The sequence below is a fragment of the Phasianus colchicus genome, chromosome 4 (genome assembly GCF_987193195.1).
Source record: "Phasianus colchicus chromosome 4, bPhaCol1.hap1.1, whole genome shotgun sequence".
Lineage (NCBI taxonomy): Eukaryota > Metazoa > Chordata > Aves > Galliformes > Phasianidae > Phasianus > Phasianus colchicus.
This window is the reverse complement of record NC_143439.1, coordinates 70,872,100-70,895,428: the sequence shown is the minus strand read 5'-3', so window position 1 is coordinate 70,895,428 and position 23,329 is coordinate 70,872,100. Positions and strand designations below refer to the sequence as shown.

Here is a 23,329-nt window from a genome sequence, read left to right as displayed (position 1 = left end):
CAGCTCCTCCTGCTCCCCAGCCCTCCCCGCACATGGCTCCCACCCAGCACGGCGCCACATGCATGGATTCAGGCTGGGAAAAGGCACACTGACCCCATCGATGCACCCAAAGGGGATGTTTTAAGGGTAGAAGTGATAGGAGCAGTGATTTGGAAGGCTCTTTCTACTGCTGCTCTCAGCATCTTGAAATCTGCGCTGAAGAAAGCCTGCTTGTCCAGCTTCATCATTTGGAGATTTCTAATTTCCCAAACTTTCCATATTTTCAGTTTTCCGTGCTTCCGGTTTTCCAAATTTCCAAAAGCAACCTGGATTTAAAGCCCAGCCCAGCAGAGTGGCCGTGCCTTGGTGAGCTGGCATTGAGCACGGTTGGTTTGGGTAACGAGGGGAAGGCTTTCTCAAGCTGATTTGGAGCCCAGTAGAAAATAGTTGTCTGACAGTATTCACAGTGCAGCCAATGGGAAGCTCAGCGCTGGCCATGAGCATTGCATCTGGGATGTGGCTGTGGTGGGAAGGAAGGAGAAAGCTGCAAAGAATTATTTGGGAAGCTGGGAATTATAGAGCCATGGGATGGTTTGTGTTGGAAGGGACCTCTAAAGGCCATCTGGTCCAACTCCCTGCAGTGAACAGGGACACCCACAGCTCCATCAGGTGCTCACAGCCCCATCCAGCCTGATCTTGAGTGCCTCCATGGGGCATCCAACACCTCTCTGCAACCTGTGCCAGGAAGGGATGTGCCCTGGTCCCCAGCTGTGTGTTTGCAGAAGCATGGCTATAGCTTTGTTAGGATGCTGGGTGCTCATGGCTGCACCTACGGGACCAAGCAAGGGTGCAGTGCTATTCCTGGCTGGGCCATGACTCACCACGTCACCTTGGGCAAAGCACTCTCAGATGTGTCTAGCAGTGCTTCCCCACATTTTCCTCTGTAAAATGCACCAAGATCTCTGGCAGAGAAGTGCAAAGAAGCATTAAGCCTGGCTGGTGATTCAGGGAGTGTCAGAGAATAGGCTGTGAGGTTGGGGATGGAAACAAAACAACCCCAACCCAACCCCACCACATCCCTCAGTGCCACATAGAATCAACCATGGAATCATAGAATGGCCTGGGCTGAAAAGGACCACAATGATCATCTAGCTTCAACCCCCTATGCTACGTGCAGGGTCACCTACCACATCTCCACTCTTGTTTTATTTGGATGTGCTGATCTGGTTTGTCAGCATTATGCAGGGGGATGTAGGGTCTTAGGGTAGAGTCCTCACTCTTGTGAGGAAGGCAGGACCTCCTTTTCTCCTGGAGATGAAAAAAATTGCCCCATCTGTATATCTTAAAGTAGCGGTGGTGTTTCAGTTTGAGGCAGGGAAATGTTGTGCTGTCTGCAGAATCACAGAATGGTTAAGGTTGGACGAGACCCCTAAGATCATCACGTCCAACCATCAACCCATCCCCAGCATGCCTGCTGCTAATCACACAGGGGTGGTTGGAGTGCTATGGGTATGGCCCTATTTACCCAATTCTGCTTAGAATGAGAGAAACAAAAGCCGATTGGCGTTAGAAAATCAGTTCTGAAATCTGTAAATGACTCTTTTTGTTGGCAGCTCCCACTGGGGAGCGTGGCTGTGTTGGCGAGGGCAGCATCGGCTCTGAGCAGGGAGGTGACACCGCCAGAGATGGCTCCAATGAAGTGCATGAGGTCATGGAAAACGTGACTAGGAGCACAGCCAGGCCCTGGGGCTGGCTGCTGGCACCAGGCTTCGGTGCACAGAGGGGCACTTGGCTCAGGAGGATGTGGGATAGCCTTCCTATGGTGAATCGTGTCGTCACAGAGGGACGGGAAGGAAATCCATGCGCTGGGGCCAGCTCTCTCCATGCTTTGTGGGGAGAGCAAATGGGGCTCATATCTTGCCCCAGTTTTCAGGTCCTGATGTTTCCCAGGGGGTCTTACAGCACGGAAATGAAGTTCTGACTCTTGAGTTTGTCCCATTTCTCCTTCAGTTTTCACCCTCAGGAGCATGATCTGGGCTCTTCCCTATGCTCCAGGGGGATTTTATCACAGTCATAGAATGGCTGCTTTGAAAGGGACCTTAAAGCAACCCCAGCCCCAACTCCTGATGTGGGCTGGTTGCCCCCCACCAGCTCAGTCTGCCCAGGGCCCATCCAACCTGGCCCTGAGCATCTCTAGCTCTGGGCAGCCTGTGCCAGGGCCTCACCTCCAAGTAAAGAAGAACTATGCTGAGTCTGGAATCCATCTTCCCAAAGGGATGGGCTGAGCACTGGCTCATGGCAACTGTGCCACTATGACAGCCAGACTTAGTCCTATGTACTCATAGACGATGTTTAGGGAAAAAGATAACCCCCATGTGCCTTCTTCCACACCCCAGATATTCATGGCTCGTGCATCTCCTGTGTTAAAACTGTGCCTTATATTCAATAGCTCTTTGCATTTTTTTTCCCACTGTCCAGTTCCTTTTTGAACCCTCAGTGCTGTGAGATGAGGAGTGGTTTTGGTAAATAAATCTCTCTTTCTGTTAATTTCATACATGCTCTCAGGATTTAAGGGTTGCAACTGGGTGAGCTTTAAGATCCCTTCCAATCCAAGCCATGCTGTGATTCTGTGATTCTACGATTCTACGATTTGGAGGTTGGAACTGGATGGGTTTTAAGGTGCTTTCCAAGTCAACCATTCTATGGTCCTATGACTCTGTTATTTAGGGATTGGAACTGGGTGGGCTTTAAGGTCCCTTCCAACATATGCCATGCTTTGATTCTATGATCCTGTGGTTTGGGAATTGGAACTGGGTGTCCTTTAAGTTACCTTCCAAGTCAACCAACATATAGTTTTATGATTTGTGGGGTTGGAACTGGATGATGTTTAAGGTCCCTCCCAACCCAAGCTATGCTGTGATTTGCTGGACACCCCAGGTTGTCATGGATGGAGCAGTGATTCCTCTTGGGTCGTCCACTGGAGGCGACACACCAACGGGTCACTGCCCCACTGCCAGATTTCCATTCCTTGCCCCACATCTCTCCTCCAACCAGCTACATGCCCTTCCAGGAAAACTTCCCAAACACATCGCTCTGCATTTCCATGGCAACTGGCACACGACCAGCCCTGCTGTCTCCGCAGCAAATCCATTCCCAGCTCTGCAAAGAGGATGCTCAGTGACAGAGGGGATGACATGGAGAGGTCGAGGAGATCACCTGCACCACCTCTGCGTACCTCTGAGGACTTCTGCCCACCATCACCTTCCTTCTGATGGCTACAGCAGATTTAAGCAGCGTGTGAAGCTCTGTGAAATGTCTGCCAAAAGGGTTTTTATCATTGCCCAGCATGAGTGAGGATTGCTGGCTGGAATTTCAGAGCTGAGCCCGGCAGGAGGTCAGGGCGGATGGCTATCTGCCTCTGGGTTTTATGTTGCTGTTGTTGAATATCACCATATTCTTTGGGTGCTCGGCTGTGATGCTGTCTCTTCCTGACCTTACCCTTTCTGGCTTGCATCTCCTGCATGCTTGCTGTTTTACCAGCTTTGGGGTGAAATCCCTCCAATTTGGGAGCAGGCAAGGACAGCGGGGCAGCCCACCTGCCATTGAGCTGCATTCTAAAAATAGGGTTGGATGAAGTCAGCTCTTCTCCTGCCCCAACAAACGATCATGTCCAAATTGATCCTAAAGGCAATGTGTTAATGCTGTGGGCTTGCAGAGCAGCAGCTCTCCTTCATCCCGTGTCCTAGCTACAGTATTTTTAGTGTGTGGCTTTGTAAGTGCTTGGGCTCAGGACAAGCACAGGGAGAAGATGGATCTGTCAGGAGAGCAGTGACTTTGCTGGGCATTTGTGGGCACAATTCCTGGAAATAAAGCAGGAGGGGATGATTTTCTCAATTTCTTTCCAAATTCACATTTTCCTTTAAGATTCGGTCTTAGCAGCATGCTGATGGGAAGCTGCAGGCACTTCAAGCAAGCCCTCCTTCCAGCCTGAATGAAATGATTCATTGAGCCCCAAATAAGCCTTTCTCCACTCATTCTCACGCTGGTTTTTCATCACCTCTAAAAACGCAGTATATTGTTTAATAAAACTTTACTTAAACCATTGAACTGCTTCATTTTTGACTTCTGAAACTTCCAGAGAGCTTTGACCAGGATCTCAAAGCCTGAAATGAAACAGCAGCATTAAGTTCCAGCCTTGTTAGGCTGCTTGGCTCCTAACCCACCCAGGATGAGCCAGCGGAGATGCCCCAAGCATGACATGAATGCTACCACCATCCTGAAACAGAGCTGCCTTGCCATCAGATAAAGGCGTTCATTAACAAACCATTAGAATAAAATCCCTCTAAGGAAGGACACATAAGAACAGCTCTGCTGGCTGCAGTGCTGTCTGGTTCACATGGAGCACATTTCTGTGCCTGGGGAAAGGAGCAAAGCCTCCTGCACTGGCTCACTTCCACCCATCCCCTTCTCCATAGCATCTAGCAGGTTTTGAGATCCCGCCACCATCATTTCAAATCGAATATTAGGAAAAGGTTGTCCTCCACAGGCTGCCCAGGGAGGTGGGAGAGTCACTGTCCCTGGAGGTGTCCAAAAACCGTGGAGATGTGGCACTGAGGGATGTGGTCAGTGGGCATGGTGGGATGGGTTGGGGTTGGGCTTGGGGATCTTTGAGGTCTTTTCCAACCTTAATGACTCTATGATCTCCCAGTGCCCATAGGATCTGGGAATGGGCAGAGGACATCCTTGATAGACTCCATGCCAGCAGCACTATTTTCTGCAACCACTAGCACAAACTAAGTGGCATGGCCAAGGACACGCAGTGTCCACAGGCAGAAAGCCTGGTCCACAAACAGGGGCCAAAGCCATGCTTTGTGTAGACAGTGCTGCTTTTCTAACCATGCCCTCTGATTGCAGGAGGTACCTGAATTTATTCCAGTGCTCTCATTAGTGAGGGTTATTCGTTTCCTTGACCAGCTCACTGCTCTTCTTCAGGAATGCTTCCAAGACGCTCTTCAGAATCATTAATCAGAGCAGCACAAAGATATATTAACTCTCTTCTCCACGAAATAAAACCATCAGCCTCTGAAGCTGCCTTTCTGTGCCATCAATCCTTCCTTCCAACTAAATTTTAATGCTGTCACCGTCAGCTGCTGAAGAAGACAAATCCATCTATCAGGTTCTGATGTGTTGCTTGTGGTTACAGCATCGTGATCTCAGCACATATCCCAAATACAATTGTGATTCTGTGATTTTGCCATTAGTATTAATAACGTTACTAAAACCCCTGATGATGCTGACACCAAAGGTTGGAAATTCATGGGACTCTGCAAATTAACATCTCTGGCCTCTTGGCATAGAATTAAGAAAACTATTAAATATAGCATGGTATGCAAATTAATACAAGTTGTATCTATTCTACAATGCCCCTGCCGAGCTATGGCAGCTGCAGAAGTTGCCTTCTCTGTACAACCCCTGAAAGGAGGTTGGAGAGAGGTGGGGGTCAGCCTCTGCTCCCAGGTAATGGTGACAAGAGGAGAGGTGATGGTCTGAAGTTGCACCAGGGGAGGTCAGGTTGGATAGTAGGAAATATTTCTTCTTGGAAGCAGCAGTCAGGCATTGGCACAGATGTCCTGGGAGTGGTGGAATCACCATCCCTGGAGGTGTTCCAGAACCATGGAGATGTGGCACTGAGGGACCTGGGCAGTGGGCATGGTGGGGTGGGTTGGGGCTGGGTTTGGGGACCTTAGAGATCTTTTCTAATCCTAATGATTTCATGATTTTATGATTCTCACTTGTAGGAAGGAGGCTGCTCGACTCAGGCATGAATGGAACAAGTGTCACTCTCAGATATATAGGTTAGAAAGCATTCTTAACCCCAAAATCCTCAGTGGAAAAATGCCATGGGAGAAAACTGGTTTTGCCTACTCCTCAGTATGTCTGAAGCTGCATTTTGAAGCCAATTGCTACAGATTGCCAGCACCTGGAAGGAGACAGCAGGGGAACGTAAGTGCAGATGAATGTACTCTCCTCCAGGCATCCATCAGCAGCCACTGCCAAAGGAACTCCATGGCCCTTTAGATTGACTTGAAGTGATGGAGCCTGTGCTGCTACTGCAGGAAGGCATTCCACTGCTGAGATGCAGGAGGAAGAACATGCTCTTGGGCACCTTGTGACCACCCCTGTCTTGGACTTAGAATCATAGAGTCACTAAGTTATTGGAAAGGACCCCTAAGATCCCCAAGTCCAACCCAACCATACTATGCCCACTCACCATGTCCCCAGGTACCACAACTCCATGGTACTGGGACACCTCCATGGTTGGTGACTCCACCAATGGACTTGGTCCCTGTTGGAGTCCATCTTGGCCCTGCAAGAAGATAATCCTCCAGATCAAGGACAATCCTTCAGGGGACAGCTGGGACTGCTGGAGCTGGGGTTAGCCAGCCATGTGTTGATGTGGATTACCTGGCTGCACGGTGTCTGGGTTTGCACTCACACACCTGGTTGGGTCAACATTGCTTCTGCATGAGCCCAGAGTGGGAAAGTCAGCACAGATGGATGGTTGGACTGGATGCTCTTGGAGGTCTTTTCCAATCTCACTGATTCTATGATTCTGTGATTCTGGAATCAAATGAAGTTGGGACAGATCTTTAAACAACACCATTAGGAAGCCATATACAAATGTTCAGCTGAGCTGGAAAATGAGGGCCAGGGGTTGAAACTTTCTTATAAACATACAAATGACTCATGATGCAAGAAGCATTTATCTATGCAGCCTGAAAGAGTCATAAAGACAAAGCATCTCAACTGACGGGCCCACTGATGGGCCCTCTGACTTTGCTTTGATTTTGTCTCCTCTGTGATGTGTTCCATGCAGGACCAAAGGTGACTGCTTCCAGGCAAAGGGGACCCAACTCTCTTTGCCACCAGTGGGAAAGAATAAAATGAACCCAACCAGTGGGCAGTTGTAGCGAGTTTCATTGCTTGGTGCCCACACCTATGGATGGAACAGTAGGAATCCTGCCTTACTCCAGTGTGACAGGCAGGGTTCATCTTCCTGTGTCTCATTGATGACAATTAACAAGAGTGGACAATTAATGGACATGGAGCAGCCACCCGCTAGGACACTGCAAGTCTCCATAGAAACCCTGACAAAAGAACCCATAGCTGACGCAGTGATGGCAGGGATAACACTGCAGCATGCTGGTGGTGTGGGCATCCCCAGGAAAGTGGGATGCGATTGCTGGAGGCAATGCAGTGAGTGTGGCAGGGGATGGACCCAGGTCTGGGTGCTGTGACAGCGGGTGGTGACAGATGTATGCTCAACTCATGCTGGCTTCCCCTTTGCTGCTCCAGTTCATAGCTAAAAATAAGCAGAAGAAGGAGCTGAGTCTGCTGCAAGGAACTGTGGGGCAACAGACAAATAGAAATAAAAAGCCATGTCCTTGAGCAGAGACATTTCTGTTAAATCTCTGTTTAGGAAACATCCCCACAATAATGCATTCCTTCAAAAAGCAAGCATTCCCTTCCAGCACGATCAGGGAAAGCCTCTAGGATGAGCATGCAGTCACAGAGAACACTCATTTTCCAGTCTGTCCTAGGCAGAAGAAGTGTCTGGACACTGCTCTCAGCCATACAGTCTGATTTTTGGGTTGTCCTTTGTGGAGCCAGGAGTTGTTCTCAATGATCATCATGTTCCTTCCAACTCGGGATATTCTGTGATTCTCTGATTCTACAACCCAGCTGTCCTCAGGTCCTGAATATGATCACAGCTACTCACTCTTCTGTTGGAAACAGAGCCAGCTTTGTCACGGACCACGCTAATACGCTCTGCTTCAACTTCCACATGACATTTTCTTTTATTTTTTAGAATTCAGATTCAATCGGTGATAGCAAAAGGTCAGATGCCCCCAACACACTGGAAGCGCGGATGTTTCAGAGGAGGAAACGTGCTTTGTTTTCCAAGGAGATGAAACGAGACCGTGTTTTGTTGGCACTTCCATGACATTCCCGTGGTGATCAGATCAACGCCTCAAACGCGTGCCATATCAGACACCACGGCTCTGCCCTCCCTCCTTGCTCTCACCAGTGACACAACCCCTCTCTGTACGCTGCTCCCGTTCCCTCCGCAGTCACTGAGTGCAGTGATTAATCCCAACTGATATCTCTCCCATGAGCTCAAACAAATGCCGTGCCATTTTGCAAATGCCAGGCTCTTGCTTGAACCGAGCGCGGAATGTTTGTTTCCTACTATCAGGTTTCATTTCCCCTTTGTCACGTTTAGCTTCATGGAAAACAGGCGTTGCATTTTGATTTCCATTGAATTGCAGAGCCAAGCCCAGCGCTGGAGCCAAGTGGTTGACACCGACAGAAGATCTGACTCATAACATTTGGCTGGGGTTGAACTACTCTTCCAGAGAAGACCGAAGGCTCTCAGCTCTGAGACCTGGTTAAAACCCTACGGTGCTCTTTGCCAGAATGTCTGTATAGCTCTTCATTATCACCCCCAGCACTTGTTAGATCAGGATAATTTGGAACGAAAGCTATGTAATGCGTATGCTAAATGCTTCTAATCAACGCTTCCAATTTTTCTGCCATTCTTCTGTGGGAGCTTTCCCACAGCAACACAAACAGCATCTGCCTCCAGCTTGCGCAGCACAGTGTTGCAGGATAGATTGCCCTAGGTAGGAAATGCCAGAATTCATCAGGATGACACCAGCTGATGTCAGAGCTACAGGAGCATGGTACATGCCATGAGATCCTGGTCCCAGAATGATCTATGCCAGAGTTATAGGCTGGATCTGGGCAGCCTGTTCTGGTGGTTGGTGCACATAGCAGGGGGTTGAAACTAGATGATCACTGTGATCCTTTTCAACCCAGGCCATTCTATGGTTCTATGATTCTATAGCAAGCCCTGCCTCCTTTCTGCCTCATCTATCTCGCCCTACCTCTTTGTTCCTCCTACACAAGAGACACAGACCTCACCCCACCGTGATGCCTTGGGAAGAGGTGGGCAGAATGCTGCTTTCGTGTCAGTTCTTGCCCATATCATTCTTGGCACTGGCCAAGAAAGTTCTCCTGAGCTGCTGTATTCCTAACACAGGAATTGGAGCAGGCAGTAGAGTGCATGTTGTTCACACTAAGGAGCTATGGAGAGCTGACCTAGACTCAACCAGGGCAAAACAGTCACAGATCCTTTCTGTAAAGCTGCCATAAAGACCGAACACAAGAAAAAAAGCCAGGTTTGTTAAAGGCATCCACCTCCCTGGGCACGTTTGGGTGGATTTTCCTAGGATAGGTATCTCCCTGATCATCCCACGTCTTATAAGATTCCAAAATACTTTTTAATCTAACTAAACAACGTATTCTTTTCTTCCCCTCATTCCTGAAACCACAGAACTGTTTCATCTGAAACTTTACAGCTGGAGAGAGACATTTGGCCCAGAAATTTCTTGCCCAAACGATTACTCTTTGGCAGAAGTTCTGAGCACCTGAAATTGGGCGTTGGAAATGGAAAAAGCCTCAATGAACAAAGCAGGAGCCAGAGGAGCCGGCAATGGATGATATTTGTTATCTACAGCAATGGGTTCTTTAGCTTTGTTCCTCAAAGCAAACTTCATTTTAGTTAAACATTCAGCATCAATGCCTACAAAGCTCTAAGTGGCAAAATGCTGAAACACAAGTACACCTCCTACTTGTCTGCACTGTTTTCTCCTGGCTGTTGCCTTGCCTAAAGGCCAAAACAACGGATATTCCAGCCCTTATGATCCAACTCTGCTTCAGCTGCGAATGAATCCCCAAACAGTTGTCTTCTCCTTTGGAGGAGGTGGGTTTCCTGGGTCTTCTGGTACAGATGAGGCAGGTTTTGTCTCACAACAGCAGACTCTGAACTTGGGTTGTATGGATTTCCAAAGGAGACCAATTCCGAACTTCTAAAATCTTGGTATAGTGAATTTCCATCTGCTTCACAGATGGAAAGATACAGCAATCGTGCTGATAAAATTACTGAAAACTGCAACACACCCACAGTACATTGGCTACCAAATTTTTTTTGCATGCAAATTCGGGTTGATCCTGTAGCCAAAAACGGCAACTGGGAAAGCAATCTGAGGGGACGCATTTCCTTCGTACAACATGGTGTCCAAGAATAACGACGTGTGCTTTGTGTGGCTGTGTGCTGAACCAGCCAGGATGATTCAGAAATTGGCAAAATGGGAGTGTTAATCACTGTGAGAGATCAAGGAATTAGTATTGGAATATCGCGGGCATGGCAAAGGGAATCGAAAACCAAATAGAAAAAGGGCAGTGCAGGGGGAGAGAAACTGAGAAAGGAATGGAAGTGGAAAGGTGATGTCACAAATAAAGAAGACTCTGGAAGATGAAGACAGCTGCATTACAGGCAAGTGGTAGCAGGACGGTGGTAGAATCATAGAATCGTAGATTTTGGGTTGAAAGGGACCTTAAAGACCATCTAGTTTCAGCCCAAATCTCCAACTTCTTATTTCCCAATGCAGGCTGTTGCTTGGGCTGAACTTCTGCTCTGATTTGGGATGGGATCCTTTTGGGCTATATGAGGAGCTGGGTGGCTGCCTATTTGGCTTCATATTCTACTTCTGGATCACAAACTGGAGCACAGTCTTGCCCAAAAGTGCAGAGGTTCCTCTGAATGAGAGAGATTGGACCCATGTCTACCACTCAGCATAGACACCTGCGTGGTGACTGCAAAGAAAGAGCACTACAATGGGCACAAACTATTGTTTAAACTTGCCTGGCAGGTAACTCAGGTTAACTCAGGTTTATTTTGAGTGTAACACTGGGAATATGGGGCCTCCACGCACAGTGAGCTTTGCCCACAAAGAGTGATGAGCCATGTAAGTGAACGAGGTGGGCAGTGATCAGCAGAACCAGTGAAGCCTGATGTCCTACAGAGCTGGAGCTCATAATTGGGTCCCCCGGTGTTTCAGAAGGCTCTAATTAACAGACTCTATAAAAAACCTCCTGTGGCTGGGCAATTCACAACATTTGGTTGCAGCTTCCCAATGGCCATCAGCCAGTTATTACTTTATCTCCCTTAAATCAGGAAGATAAACAGAAAGAGAAATGCACACATAGGCAGAATGCAGTCACCTAAGCCTTGTTTCCAAGGAAGCCGGGCTCACAGATGTCTCAAGGAATTAGGACGGACATCTTACACTTCTCAAGTGTGGATTCACAAACTCCCACACTGAGAGTGACCTGCCAGACAGAAGTCAGCATCATGCTTCTCTATAACAGTCTCTGACAATGCAAGCGTGTGAAAAGCCAGCCTGGCAACATCCGAAGAGGCATGAGAGGGAGTAAAGTGCATTTTTAATCAATCACAATTTTAGAGTTGTTTCCGTATTGACAGGAGCAGGGGAGAATAGGAAAAGATTGAAGGAGCATAGTTAGAGCGATTCACCATGAACATATGGGTCAATAGGTGCTATAAATTTAATCTTCTGTGTTGGGATTTCAGGGATATAAATGAGGTGCTGATGGCTCTCTGCAACACAGAAGGTTGGAAAAGACCTCTAAGATCCCCAAGCCCAAGTCCAACCCATGCCTACTATGCCCACTGACCACATTCCTCAGTGCCACATCTCCATGGTACTGGGACACCTCCAGGGATGGTGATTCCACCAATGGACTTGGTCCCTGTTGGAATCCATCTTGACCCTGGAAGAGGATAATCCTCCAGTCCAAGGACAGTCCTTCAGGGGACAGCTGGGACTGCTGGAGCTGGGGTGAGCCAGCCATGTGTTGATGTGGATTACCTCGCTGCCTTCTGTCTGGGTTCACAACTCGGACACTTCAACCTGCTCTGATGGTGCACAGCAGAGCAAATATAAGCATTCCAGGGAGTGTGAATCAGTCCATAGGTTCCATTGAGAATGCATTGTGAATCCATCCATAGGTCTGATCTCCATTGTCTACATGGGAGCTTGGATGCCTGCTGTACAAGAGAGCACCCCCATGTACGCGTGTCGATCAAGGTCCAGCTCGTCTGCTTGTTTTCTTCCAGTATAGATAAAGTGGTCTTTCTCATGCTTGTAGCCTAAGGAGAGCAATTTATTTGTTGGGCCATGTCTAGGATAACCCATATAACATCATAACTATGAAGGAATAAATGATTAAATAAAAGACTGGTTCAGGTAACACCACTTTGAATTGTCCTGCGTGGAGACAGGAGTTTGACTTGATGATTCTTATGAATCCCTTCCAACTTGGGATATTCTATGATTCTGTGATTCTACTTATTATGGTTTCTATGACATCATAGGAAGCCCAGGGAGTGAAAGTGAGAATTTAAAGGACTTGGCTTTGAACCTGGCTTTGTCTCTCTTAAAAAGAATCCAACATAGGGCCAACCAGGTTGATTAAGATATCGAAGCACTACTATGAGTCCATAGAATCATAGAGTCATTTGAGTTAGAAGGGACGTTTAAAGGCCATCTGGTCCAACTCCCTGCCATGAACAGGGGCACCCACAGCTCCCTCAGGTGCTCAGGGCCCCATCCTCCTTGACCTTGGATGTCTTCAGAGACCAGGTATGTACCACTTCTCTGGGCAACCTGTTCCACAGTTATCTATCCATAGTTATCTGTAACACTGGGATATGTACAAACATATTACCAATGCTTCTTCCCAATCTGCAGCGCTGTCTTTAGACATAAACAAAGTAGATGGTCATCTGGAACAGCTCTGAGCAGTGCAAAGCCAGCTCTGAACATCCCACCTGCAGCCACAGCACCGTGCAGCTGACACTGGATTAGAAGCAGAGCGGACAGTCCCCACAGGGAGGGGACAAGCAGGTCAGGATCCTGGCAAGAAGTGGTCCAAGCCTTTCTGGCTATGCTCCATGCCTGCCGTGCTGCAGACGGAGAAGCAGTGCAAGGAAATCAGTTTGTGCAGAGCAGATACAATTTTGCCTGCGGCGCTGAGAGCACATAGCCAGCTCTGCCAGCTCCTCTGCCTGCAGAATGAAGAAGTGATGATAGCGATATTCAACACGAATTCCCACCTGCCTCACATGGCTGTACTGGGCTTTGAAACCTTAGGAAGCCACGTTTAGGAGATGTTATGTAAGCACAAGTTATTATTATTAAAGAAAACATGAAGGGTGAGCTGTTAGTCCGACAGATGGAATTATCAGTGGAATTACACTTTTTATTGATCACCTTTCATTTTGTTTCATCTTCTATTTCTTTTCTTGCCCTTAGCCCCAGGCCTGCAGTCCCAATGGTGCTCCTGATGGTGCAGATGAGCAGTGAGCTGACAGCAGCAGCTGATGAGAGCATGTTGTAACCCAACCAGAACCCATCAGCAAGCTGCAGCAGGTGCAGGTGATTTAGAACTGATGATGGCTGAGACTTTGTGAACATCTTCTGCACCAAGGTTGGCTCTGGTGCCAAGTTAATGGCACCTTCACATGAACTCAATGTGTCATTGAATCAGAATGTCCAGGGCTGAAAAGGACCTCAAAGATCACCTAGTTTCAGCTCCCCTGCCATGGGCAGGATTGCCAACCACTAGAGTGTCAAAGCCAAATGCACATCTTCAAGGAAGGCTTTTGCACAGTGGGGAGCTCAGTGTCTGTGTTCTGCAATGAATGGATGACCCAACTCATGACAAAGAAGAATTTGGAAGGTTGAGCAAGGAAAGCTCGTGACTGCTCTCATGATGGGAACTGCAGAGGCAGTTCCTTCCTGGGGTAAGGGATTTTTCAAGAGCTAAGCCTCCAACACGATTTCTGTCTCCATCACAGTGCAATTTGGGTAATTATTTCTTAAGTCTTTCATCTGTAAATATTTTCTTCTGTGCTTGGACAGAGCTTAGTACAACCAGTTTCTGTTTCTGGCTGGGCTTTTGAAATGATCAGATAGAAATAGATGTTTTTTAAAACCTGATTTCCTTGGAGTGATTTGGTGTCTAGAATTGGCAAAGTTTCAGGTGTACATACCTGGCTAAAAAAAAACATGGGAAATGACTATGGAAATGATAATATAATCCTCATTTCTGATCAAGGAAATCTTGCTTCCTTCTTGATTGTACTGGGAAAGAACAACTGGGACAACGGGATCCTTCAGAATGCACACCTGTGACTGTTGCTTTCCTACCACCTCCCCTGCCCAACCAACCCATCTGTCCAAAATGCTCATTATCTCCATTTGCTACATTTTCTTTTAATTGCTACATCTAATTTATGATGCTGTTACATTCTAAAATAGATAACCTGTGTGGCAGCATGCATTCCTAAAATAATCAACTTCATTAATGTCATTAAGATCCGAATCATCTCCTGCTTCTGCTCCTCAACATTAAATTGAGGAATGAGTATTTAAATAAGACAGTTTCTCAAGCAGGTCCCTTATCTTTACTAAGTATAAAAACTCAGATAATGTTAAAGGTTTCTATCTAAGAATAGTACTGTACTGTATTTAATAGTAAAATAATAATTAAAAAAACCCCAAACCCTTCCATGAAGTAAGAAACAGAATGTTAAGCATCGTAAGTTTCCAGACATTCACGGCGTGACTAATACCAAAACGATGATTTTAGACTGGTCAGAAACCAAATGACAAGGATTTTGTATAATACCCAACTATGAGAAGAAGATGATTGTGCATTTAACACGGGGTGACGGTTTATGATTCGTGGCACTTTCGTTGCCAGGCTAAATTTAAATCGTTAATTTGCTTAAATTGAAATTGCTCAGTCTGCTTACAGCCTTTTCTTAGCCAAGGCTGAATCTGAACCAGAGTTCCGTGTTATTAGTCTTACTTCAGAGTTTGATAATTGCAGGTAATTTGAGGACGATCAGAAAGTTAAAATGGAGATTTTCCCATTACCCCAGAAGAGGATTTGGGGAATAGAGGTAAAGTCTTATACAAAGTTAAGGTCTTTTTTACTACTTTTGAGAGATGAAGGCTGGGTGGCCATCACTGTGAGTGGGCTGCTCTAATTTTATTGAATATTTATCATTAAAATGTCTTTCAGCTCTGCACGCAGACAAGTGCTGTACCACGGGCTGCACAAGCACAGCAATAAAAAAAGGCAGTCTGCCTCTCAAAGGCTACGGACTAAGGATAAGGCAAGAGATAACAGATGGAAACAGACAGATGGAGGAAAGCAAGAAAACAATGATACAATGTCAGCCAGCATGACGGGAAGTCAGCTCAGCACCCCAGGAGGCTGTTGGGCAGCTTTCTGCAGGAATAGCAGCAAAATGCATGCAGTGGCATGGCAAAGGGCTTGAAGGTGCTTATCTGCACACGGAGGTTGGGCAGCTGCACAGAGGCTGGTGACACTGGCAGAAAGATCTGCCTTCCTAAGATTGATGAAAGGTGAGGGATGCATGGCAGTAAGTAAAAAGGGTCTTGAAAATGAAAAGCAAGCTCTTGAGTTGGAGGCAATGGAGAGGAGGGAGCCAGAGGACACAGCAAATAGAGAAACAAGAGCAAAATGTTGGGTTTTGCAGCTGGCCTTGAATAAGCACAGGTGTTAGAAATGGGTGCAGAGGAGGGCCACGAAGACGATCAGAGGGCTGAAGAACATTCCCTACGGGGGGAACTGGGGCTCTTCAGCCTGAGCATCCAGGATTTGTGCTGGGAGAATACAAGACAGGTTTGGTATCTCTATCCTTGGAAGCATTTACTGCACAAAGCCCTAAGCAACCTGATCTAATTGGATCTGATAAATTAATTCCAAAAAACCCTTCCAACCCTAACCGTTTCTACGATGCTGTGGCAGCAATTGTGCATCCACTGAGCTTAGAGGTGGAGAGAGAAAGGAAGGTGGGGCAGGAATGGGGGTGGAAAATGGGTTTCAGAGTGGGGGTTTTTAAAGATGATAGAACAGGTTGCAGCTATGATAGCACTGGAATAGGTTGCCCAAGGAGGTTGTGGATGCCCCATCCATGGAGGCATTCAAGGCCAGGCTGGATGTGGCTCTGGGCAGCCTGGTCTGGTGGTTGGTGACCTTGCACATAGCAGGGGGTTGGAACTGGATGAGCATTGTGGTCCTTTGCAACCCATGCCATTCTATGATTCTACAACAGAACTTAAAGCATGATTGTACTCAATGAAAAAGAAGATAAGCAGTGAAAAATTAGGGTGTAAGGAGACAGTAAGGGAAGGGATGAAAGAGATCAGTAGACAATGTGAGATTCTCAGTGCAAGTGTGGGGATGATCAGGAACTCCTGCATCAGTGACCATGGAAGAGAGAAAGAGGCAGATGGAGGGCAGAAAGCACAGACACAGGGAAATTCATACTATATTCTGTCCATAAATTCTTGGAAGTATTAAGCAAGATCCTTTTCTGATAGAGAAGCAGATCAAGAAAAGAATCTCAAGGAGCTAGCAGTGCAAGATTCTAATGGTGTATTAGCCACGTAGCAGAACTCAAGATTGAGTGAATTAATTCAAAAGAATGAGTATCTAATGGATGAAGTCACCCTTGCTCTTTAATGTCGGGATTCATCAGACCAAAGATTGACTTTTATAGTACAGGTATTTCTACTTGAGCAAATCACCCCAGGTTCCCTTTAAAGTCAACAGAGAACAGAAACTTTGCTGGCATGCTTCATCTCATCCTAAAATAGATGTTTAAAACAGATCAGCTGACTCATGCCCTAAAAGAGCATGATTTTTCCCCACAGATTATAAAGGTAGTTGACACTCCAGAGTTCAGATTAGAAGTGCATACAAGGAACATAATTTGAGGTGACTGCCATGCTGCCTGTCCATCCCAACCAGCCTGCATCCTGGTTGAGTGAAGCCTGCGCAGCCTTGCAGTGAGAAGGAAGGGCAGAAGAGGCACAAATAGAAGAGAGGGAAGAGAGAAAGAGAGATGGAGGTGAGAGGGCTGAGCACAGAAAAGAATTCACCAGTGCTGCTCATCTGGGTGTGGTAGAAAATCAGTCTGTGGGTTTACAGCCAATGCTGAAAGAGAGCAGGCTGCTTCAGAATGCCATCAGAGATCGTGTCTGGAGAGCACTGAGTGAGTGGCTCCCCTTGAGAGTGCTGCAGGTACAAGGCTGGGGCTCCTGAAACAGGAGCATGTCAACACGTGAACATCTGCACTCACATTATGTTTTTGAGCTCCCTTTGCGGTCAATTAAAATCTGAGGATCAATTCTGTTGCCCACATTGGCATCGGGTGCTACTTGAGATGCCCAGTGGTATCACGTGTCCATTTCCATAAGGGCACAGGTCTCCCATAGGTCTGGTGTCAGATTTACCAGCTCTGGATAGACATCCTGGGTTGTCTGCCCCATCTCAGGTGGCAGTAGATGTGGATAAGTAGCAAGAGGTGAGCCTAGAGAAGTGCAGGAATGATTCAAATGACCCTATAGGAGATAGCCCATTTCAATAGCTGAATATCCACCGAAAGCTGTGAATGAGAGATACGGCACAAACAATTCTTGGGACCTCTGCCACCAGAGCTGAAGGACTGATGGGTGGCACAGACAGAATTGTACTACAGGTGCTATCCTAATCCTGTCTGTAAAAGAAAGATTCCAGGTTCCAGCACTGCCAGTTTGTCATTCTTTGTTCCCACTAAATTCACTTATTTTTTATTTTTCTACCCCCCTTTTTTTTTTTTGTTTAAACTTAGCACATAATTCAGGGAACGTAACATTTTAGTTTGACAAGTGGTTTATTCAGGCAGCTGATTTACCAAATCCAAGGCTACTCCCTACAGACTCCTACCAGCAATGTAAGCGTTCCGGTGTAAACCTCTGATTTAATTAAAGAACAAGTTAGACCTCCAAACATTATCTCAGCTGGAAAATCCATAATTAGTTGTACATTTTCTGAAGGAACTTTCCCCCCCATTTGTCTGAAACCAGGAGAAGGGCTCCATGCATCTATCATAATTTCCCAATGCTTTCAGCTCAGGCATTAGAGACGCTGTGTGGGCAGATTTAATAGGTTCTTTCTAGCTTCCTGGTGAGGAGGATTGCATAACATGTGAGTCAAGACACAAGTCCTCACACTGTGACTGTGACACTTGCAGGAGTGGCACTGTCTGTTGTCAGCTGGGATTACAACAAGCAGCACACCATCCTGCTTGGGGTCAGTGGAGAAAGGCTGATAAAAGTGTTCTCTTTCTTCTTAAAATCAGGGCTTAGCATCACCCACTCTTTGGGAGGAAGGTGCTGGAGCTCCTTTTCTTATCCCAGCTTATTCTTTCATGCTTGTTATTGGATCCTAAGCTTCCTCATTCAGAGGATAAAGCTTTCTTGGTGATGAACCCTCCTGCTCAAAGTTTCAGAGTCCTTATTTCCTCACATGCTCTTTAGGGTTGGTTTTGGCCCTGGTTCAGAGCCTTCTGATCCAGTTTTCCCCTGTAACATGGGATGTAAATTCAACATATTATGCAACACTGATAGAAAGAAATTTCAAGCTTTCTACATGTCCAGGTCCCTCAAATTGGAGTCTACTTCATAGAATGGAAGAATCATAGAATGGCCTGGGTTGAAAAGGACCACGATGATCATCCATTTCCAACCCCCTGCTATGTGCAGGGTCACCAACCAGCAGACCAGGCTGCCCAGAGCCACATCCAGCCTGGCCTTGAATGCCTGCAGGAATGGGGCATCCACAACCTGCTTGGGCAACCTGTTCCAGTGCCTCACCACCCTCAGTGTGAAAAACTTCCTCCTAAAATCCAACCTAAACCTCCCCTGTCTCAGTTTAAAACCATTCCTCCTTGTCCTATCATTACCCACCCTCATAAACAGCCATTCCCCCCTCCTGTTTATACACTCCCTTCAAGTATTGGAAGGCCACAATGAGTTCTCCTTGGAGCCTTCTCTATCTGTTTTTATTAAACACTTGCACTGAGGTCTCATCTGGAGCCTCAGTTGCTCAGGTGCTTCTGCATGAGACAGAGTCTAATGCCAAAAGCTTTGCCATTCATGTCACCAGCACGAGTCAGGACCTCATTTCTCAATATTTCTTTTTGCCAGACACTTGCAGTTATGAGGGACACCTCTATTTTATATTCTGCTTTGCAACGAGTGCATTATTTAAGAGTTATATTTTAATACATTATATCTCACCTTTAAAAGCCCTTGGAATTCATGGAGTTTTGGGGAAAGCCAAAGCAGGCCGTACTGGATGGGCCTGTTTCTCTCTGATAATCTTCCACAGCAATGGGCTGTTTTTAATTCCTCTCTGATCTTCATTTCAAGTGACATTTAATTGGAAAGGATTTTAGCATATTACATCTCAGACTGAGTAAGGCTCTGGATATTGTTAGAAAAATTAATAAAGAATTTGAGCAGCTTCCTGTATGATGTGCAAGCGATAAACATTCAGAAAACCCTTCCTCCACCCCTCTCTGCCTGTGAATTGCTCTTCTAAAAATAAAGGATATGACAGAATTTCTGTATTGTATGACAAGAGAAGCCCTTCAGTCATTCGCAGCTGAGAAAAGCAAATGGCAAGCTTTCTCACAGATGACATTTGGAACTGTTATTAGCACTACAACGTATGGGCTAAATTCTGTTCTCCCTTGTACCACTGTAATTAGGGGAAAATGGCACTGAAATCAAACAGGCTATTCCTTGTACTTTCCAGCAAAAGCAAGAATGGAGGCTGGTTCTTGTGGAGGCATCCACTTATTGCTGCCTCTTCCTTACTCCAGGCACACTCATATAAAGCACTTTCTTAAGTCTCACCTTGTTAGGTGATGACTTTTGGGGATATGTGTAAGCAAGGATGGCCCTGAAACCAGCAAAATTCATTGCATTTGTAATAGCAGATGGGTTTGGATTTAAAGCTGCATTTCCTTGTCAGCATTTTAATTATTTTAAGGAATATTTTCCTTGATGTATTTTGCTCTTCTGATTTATCTAGCGCTGAAAAACAACACCCAACTGACTGCAGCATCAACAGAGACAGAAATGAACATACACTGCCCTTTGGGAGATGTTACGTTGGATACGTGGCAGATAACTGCTGTGAGGAGAATAAATAACTCGGGAGGCAGAATGTTGTGGAAGCTCCTTTATTTTTTCAGCCTGTTTCAGCTTCCCTCTGCTTAGCAGAGAATGAAAACTGGTGCAGTTATTTATGGTCCGATACGTAGAGAGATGGACAGTCAAGATCTATATGTGTATGGACAGCTGGATATATTGCTTATACCAACACCAGAACAGCGTAATTGCTTTTGAGAAGGAGCTCAATAAGTGTATGGATGATTAAATCATGCTCTGTCTGTGCAGCATGGATCGCAAAGCTTCAGTCAATGGCCCTTGAGACTTCTCACTCCTCCGTACCTCTCAAGCCGCAGGGGAGGGACTGTGCCATGTCAGATCAATGATTTGCATCAGCTGCTCTGGCTTCACCTGCTCCTGATCTTTTAGAGGAAAGATAAGCAAGGAAAACACAGCTGGATGAATGGGAATGAAGGGGGAATTCCTCCATCATCCTTGCTGATAAGCAGCCAAAACACAGAACATCATTGCAGATGGGAGCAGTTGTACTGAATGGGGGCATCGATGTGAAATGTGGGGCTCACGTTCCCTCATGGCATCTCAAAATGAGAACCATCAGAGGAGCTCAATGGCATCCAGACCAACGGGGACCTTGTAGGGACCATCTTAACCTGGAAGCCTGGTAAGAACCCATCTTGACTTGGAAGCCTTCTCATGGAATCACAGAGTCATTAAGATTGGAAAAGACCACTAAGATCATCTAGTCCAACTGTGAGTCCATTGATGCTTGTAGGAACTCGACTTGAAAGCTTTGTAGGAGCTTGAAGTGAACAGACTCTTTAGCAGGGTGTGTTGTGATAGGATGGGGGAAGAGGGGACATCTAGAGTGGATAAAATGAAAAGGTTTTTACAATAACGGCAGTGAGGCAGTGACACATTTTGTCCAGAGAAGTGGTGAGTGCCCCATAACTGGAGACATTCAGGTCAGGCTGGATGGGGCTGTGAGCACTGATGGAGCTGTGCGTGCTCCTGTTCACTGCAGGGAATGGGATCAGATGGTCGTTAAGGATCTCTTCCAACTCAAACCATTCTATGATTCTATGAACTCACTGAACTGAGTGCCTCACAGAGCCCCATCTTGACATGGCCAGTGGGCATGGTGGGGTGTGCTGGGGTTGGACTATGTGATCACAGGGAGGTGATTGTCCCCCTCTACTCTGCTCTTGTGAGGTCCCATCTGCAGTACTGCGTCCAGGTCTGGAGCCCCCAGTACAAGAAGGGCAGAGAGCTGTTGGAGAGGGTCCACAGGAGAGCTACAAAGATGATCAGGGGGCTGCACCACCTCCCCTACAAAGACAGGCTGAGGGAGCTGGGCTTGTTCAGCCTGGAGAAAAGAAGGCTGCAGGGTGACCTCATTGCAGCCTTCAGTACCTGAAGGGAGTCTACAAACAACTCTTTGAAAGGGTAGACAACAGCAGGACAACGGGAAATGGTTTTAAGTTGGAGAAAGGAAGATTTAGGTTGGATGTCAGGGTGAAGTTCTTTACAGAGAGTGGTGAGGTGCTGGAACAGCTGCCCAGAGAGGCTGTGGATGCCCTGTCCCTGGAGGTGTTCAAGGCCAGGTTGGATGGAGCCCTGGGCAGCCTGGGCTGCTGTGAAATGTGGAGGTTGGTGGCCCTGCGTGTGGCGGGGGGTTGGAGCTTCATCATCCTTGAGATCCCTTCCAACCCCGGCCTTTCTGTGATTCTGTGATCACACCGGTCTTTTCGAACCCTAATGACGGTAAGACTCTTACGAACTCCAGCTCGCTCTATGGGAGCCGTGCCATACAGCCACCACACCCACACGTGTGGAACCCCAACTCCCACCCCCCATCCGGGCACCACACCGCCCGCCCACTTTCCCGCGCTCTCCCTCAGCCGCCGCTCGGCGGCGCCCCGCCCGCTCCCGCCTCCAACGGTCACCGTTGGCGCATGCGCGGGGCCGCGGCGAGTCCTTAGCGACGGGGCGGCGGCGCATGCGCAGAGTGGGCGCGCGCGGAGGGCGCTGTGGTAGCTGGGCAGCGCGGCGACCATGGAGCCGGGAGAGGAGGTGGAGGATGAAGAGGAGGAGGAGCAGCGGGTTCCTGTGAGTATGAGCAGCGCTGAGCGACTCGATTAGTCGGGTTTTGAGGGGGTTATCCGGCAGGGAAGGTGCGGGTGGGGGAGCTGAGCCCACATAGGCCGCTCTCCTCTTTCTCTGGGCAAAGAGGGGCTGCAGCTGGCCTGGTCCCTTCCCCCTCCATCCCTTCAGTTTATGTGTGTGTGTGTGCATCGGCCTGCCTGCTTTGTGCCTTCCTGGTTTTGTGCCTCCAACTCCAGCGGATGGAGCAGCCCCTCAGAGCCCCCTGTGACCCTGAAGGGCTCTGTGTGATTTGCAGTGCTGGAGATGAGGAGATTGTGGATCATAGAATCATGGAATGGCCTGGATTCAAAAGGACCACAATGATTATCTAGTTTCAACCCCCCTGCTATGTGCAGGGTCGCCAACCAGTACACCAGGCTGCCCAGAGCCACATCCAGCCTGGCCTTGAATGCCTCCAGGGATGGGGCATCCACAGCCTCTTTGAAAAGTAGGGAAATGATTTCCAGCTCAAAGAGGAGAGACTTAGTCTGGGTTTGAGGAAAAAGTTTTTGGTGTTAAAGGTGATGAATCACTGGCACAGGTTGCCTAGAGAGGCAGTGGGTGCCCCATCCCTGGAGGCATCAAGGTTAGGCTGGACAGGGCTCTGAGCAGCTGATGGAACTGTGGGTGCTGCTGTTTATTGCAGAGGAGTTGGACTAGGTGGCCTTCAGAGTTCCTTGTAACTCAAAACAATTCTCTGAAACCAAAAAGCTCACTGCAAAGCTTCTCCTTGGAGCTCTGAAGGACCTCTGAGATCTCACAGTGCTTGCTGTCACACTGCTATCTGCAAACATTCCCCAGGAAGAATCATGGGTTGCTACAGGATTCAGTCTTACCTGGGCAATTAATAGGAATTAAATGAATGAAAGCAGTTAGTTGAGTAAGTGTGACATGGTAAAAGCAAGTCAACAAATGTAAGCAGAGGGGTTCAAGTGGGGCAGTTTGGAAGCTTTTTGGTGAAAAATGTTCACAGTGTGTTATTAGGAAACAGAAGATCTTGTGTGATTGTGCATCCTTATGTATATTTAAGTAGAAACGAAGTTTATCTGCACACTGATTCACAGATGCAACTTTCCTCATTAACCTCACATATAACTTATCAGAAAGTTACAGACCAGTGAGCTTGCCTCCTGCATCTCATTTTATCTTCTTGGTATTCATCATAGTTCAGATAATTTTGCCCCATTTGGGGTTCTGTGTTTTGTTGTCTTACGGTAGCC

General features: G+C 47.2%; 1 protein-coding gene and 1 long non-coding RNA gene across 6 annotated transcripts in view; both read left to right on the top strand.

Moving 5' to 3' along the window:
• The first annotated feature begins 12,385 nt into the window (after positions 1–12,385).
• Positions 12,386–14,339, top strand: LOC149918332 (uncharacterized). The gene is made up of 3 exons (XR_016466548.1): positions 12,386–12,548; positions 12,657–12,812; positions 13,221–14,339. It is a non-coding gene; the product is annotated as an uncharacterized LOC149918332 (long non-coding RNA).
• A 6,305-nt stretch (positions 14,340–20,644) lies between these two features.
• Positions 20,645–23,329, top strand: part of ALMS1 (ALMS1 centrosome and basal body associated protein) — a 55,898-nt gene continuing 53,213 nt past the window's right edge. For all 5 annotated transcript variants that reach the window (XM_031588135.2, XM_090139918.1, XM_031588133.2 and 2 more), the window contains exon 1: positions 20,645–22,073. In XM_031588135.2, the coding sequence (XP_031443995.2) occupies positions 22,020–22,073 (54 nt within the window). In that variant the 5' untranslated portion in view covers positions 20,645–22,019. The remainder of the gene's footprint in view (positions 22,074–23,329) is intronic.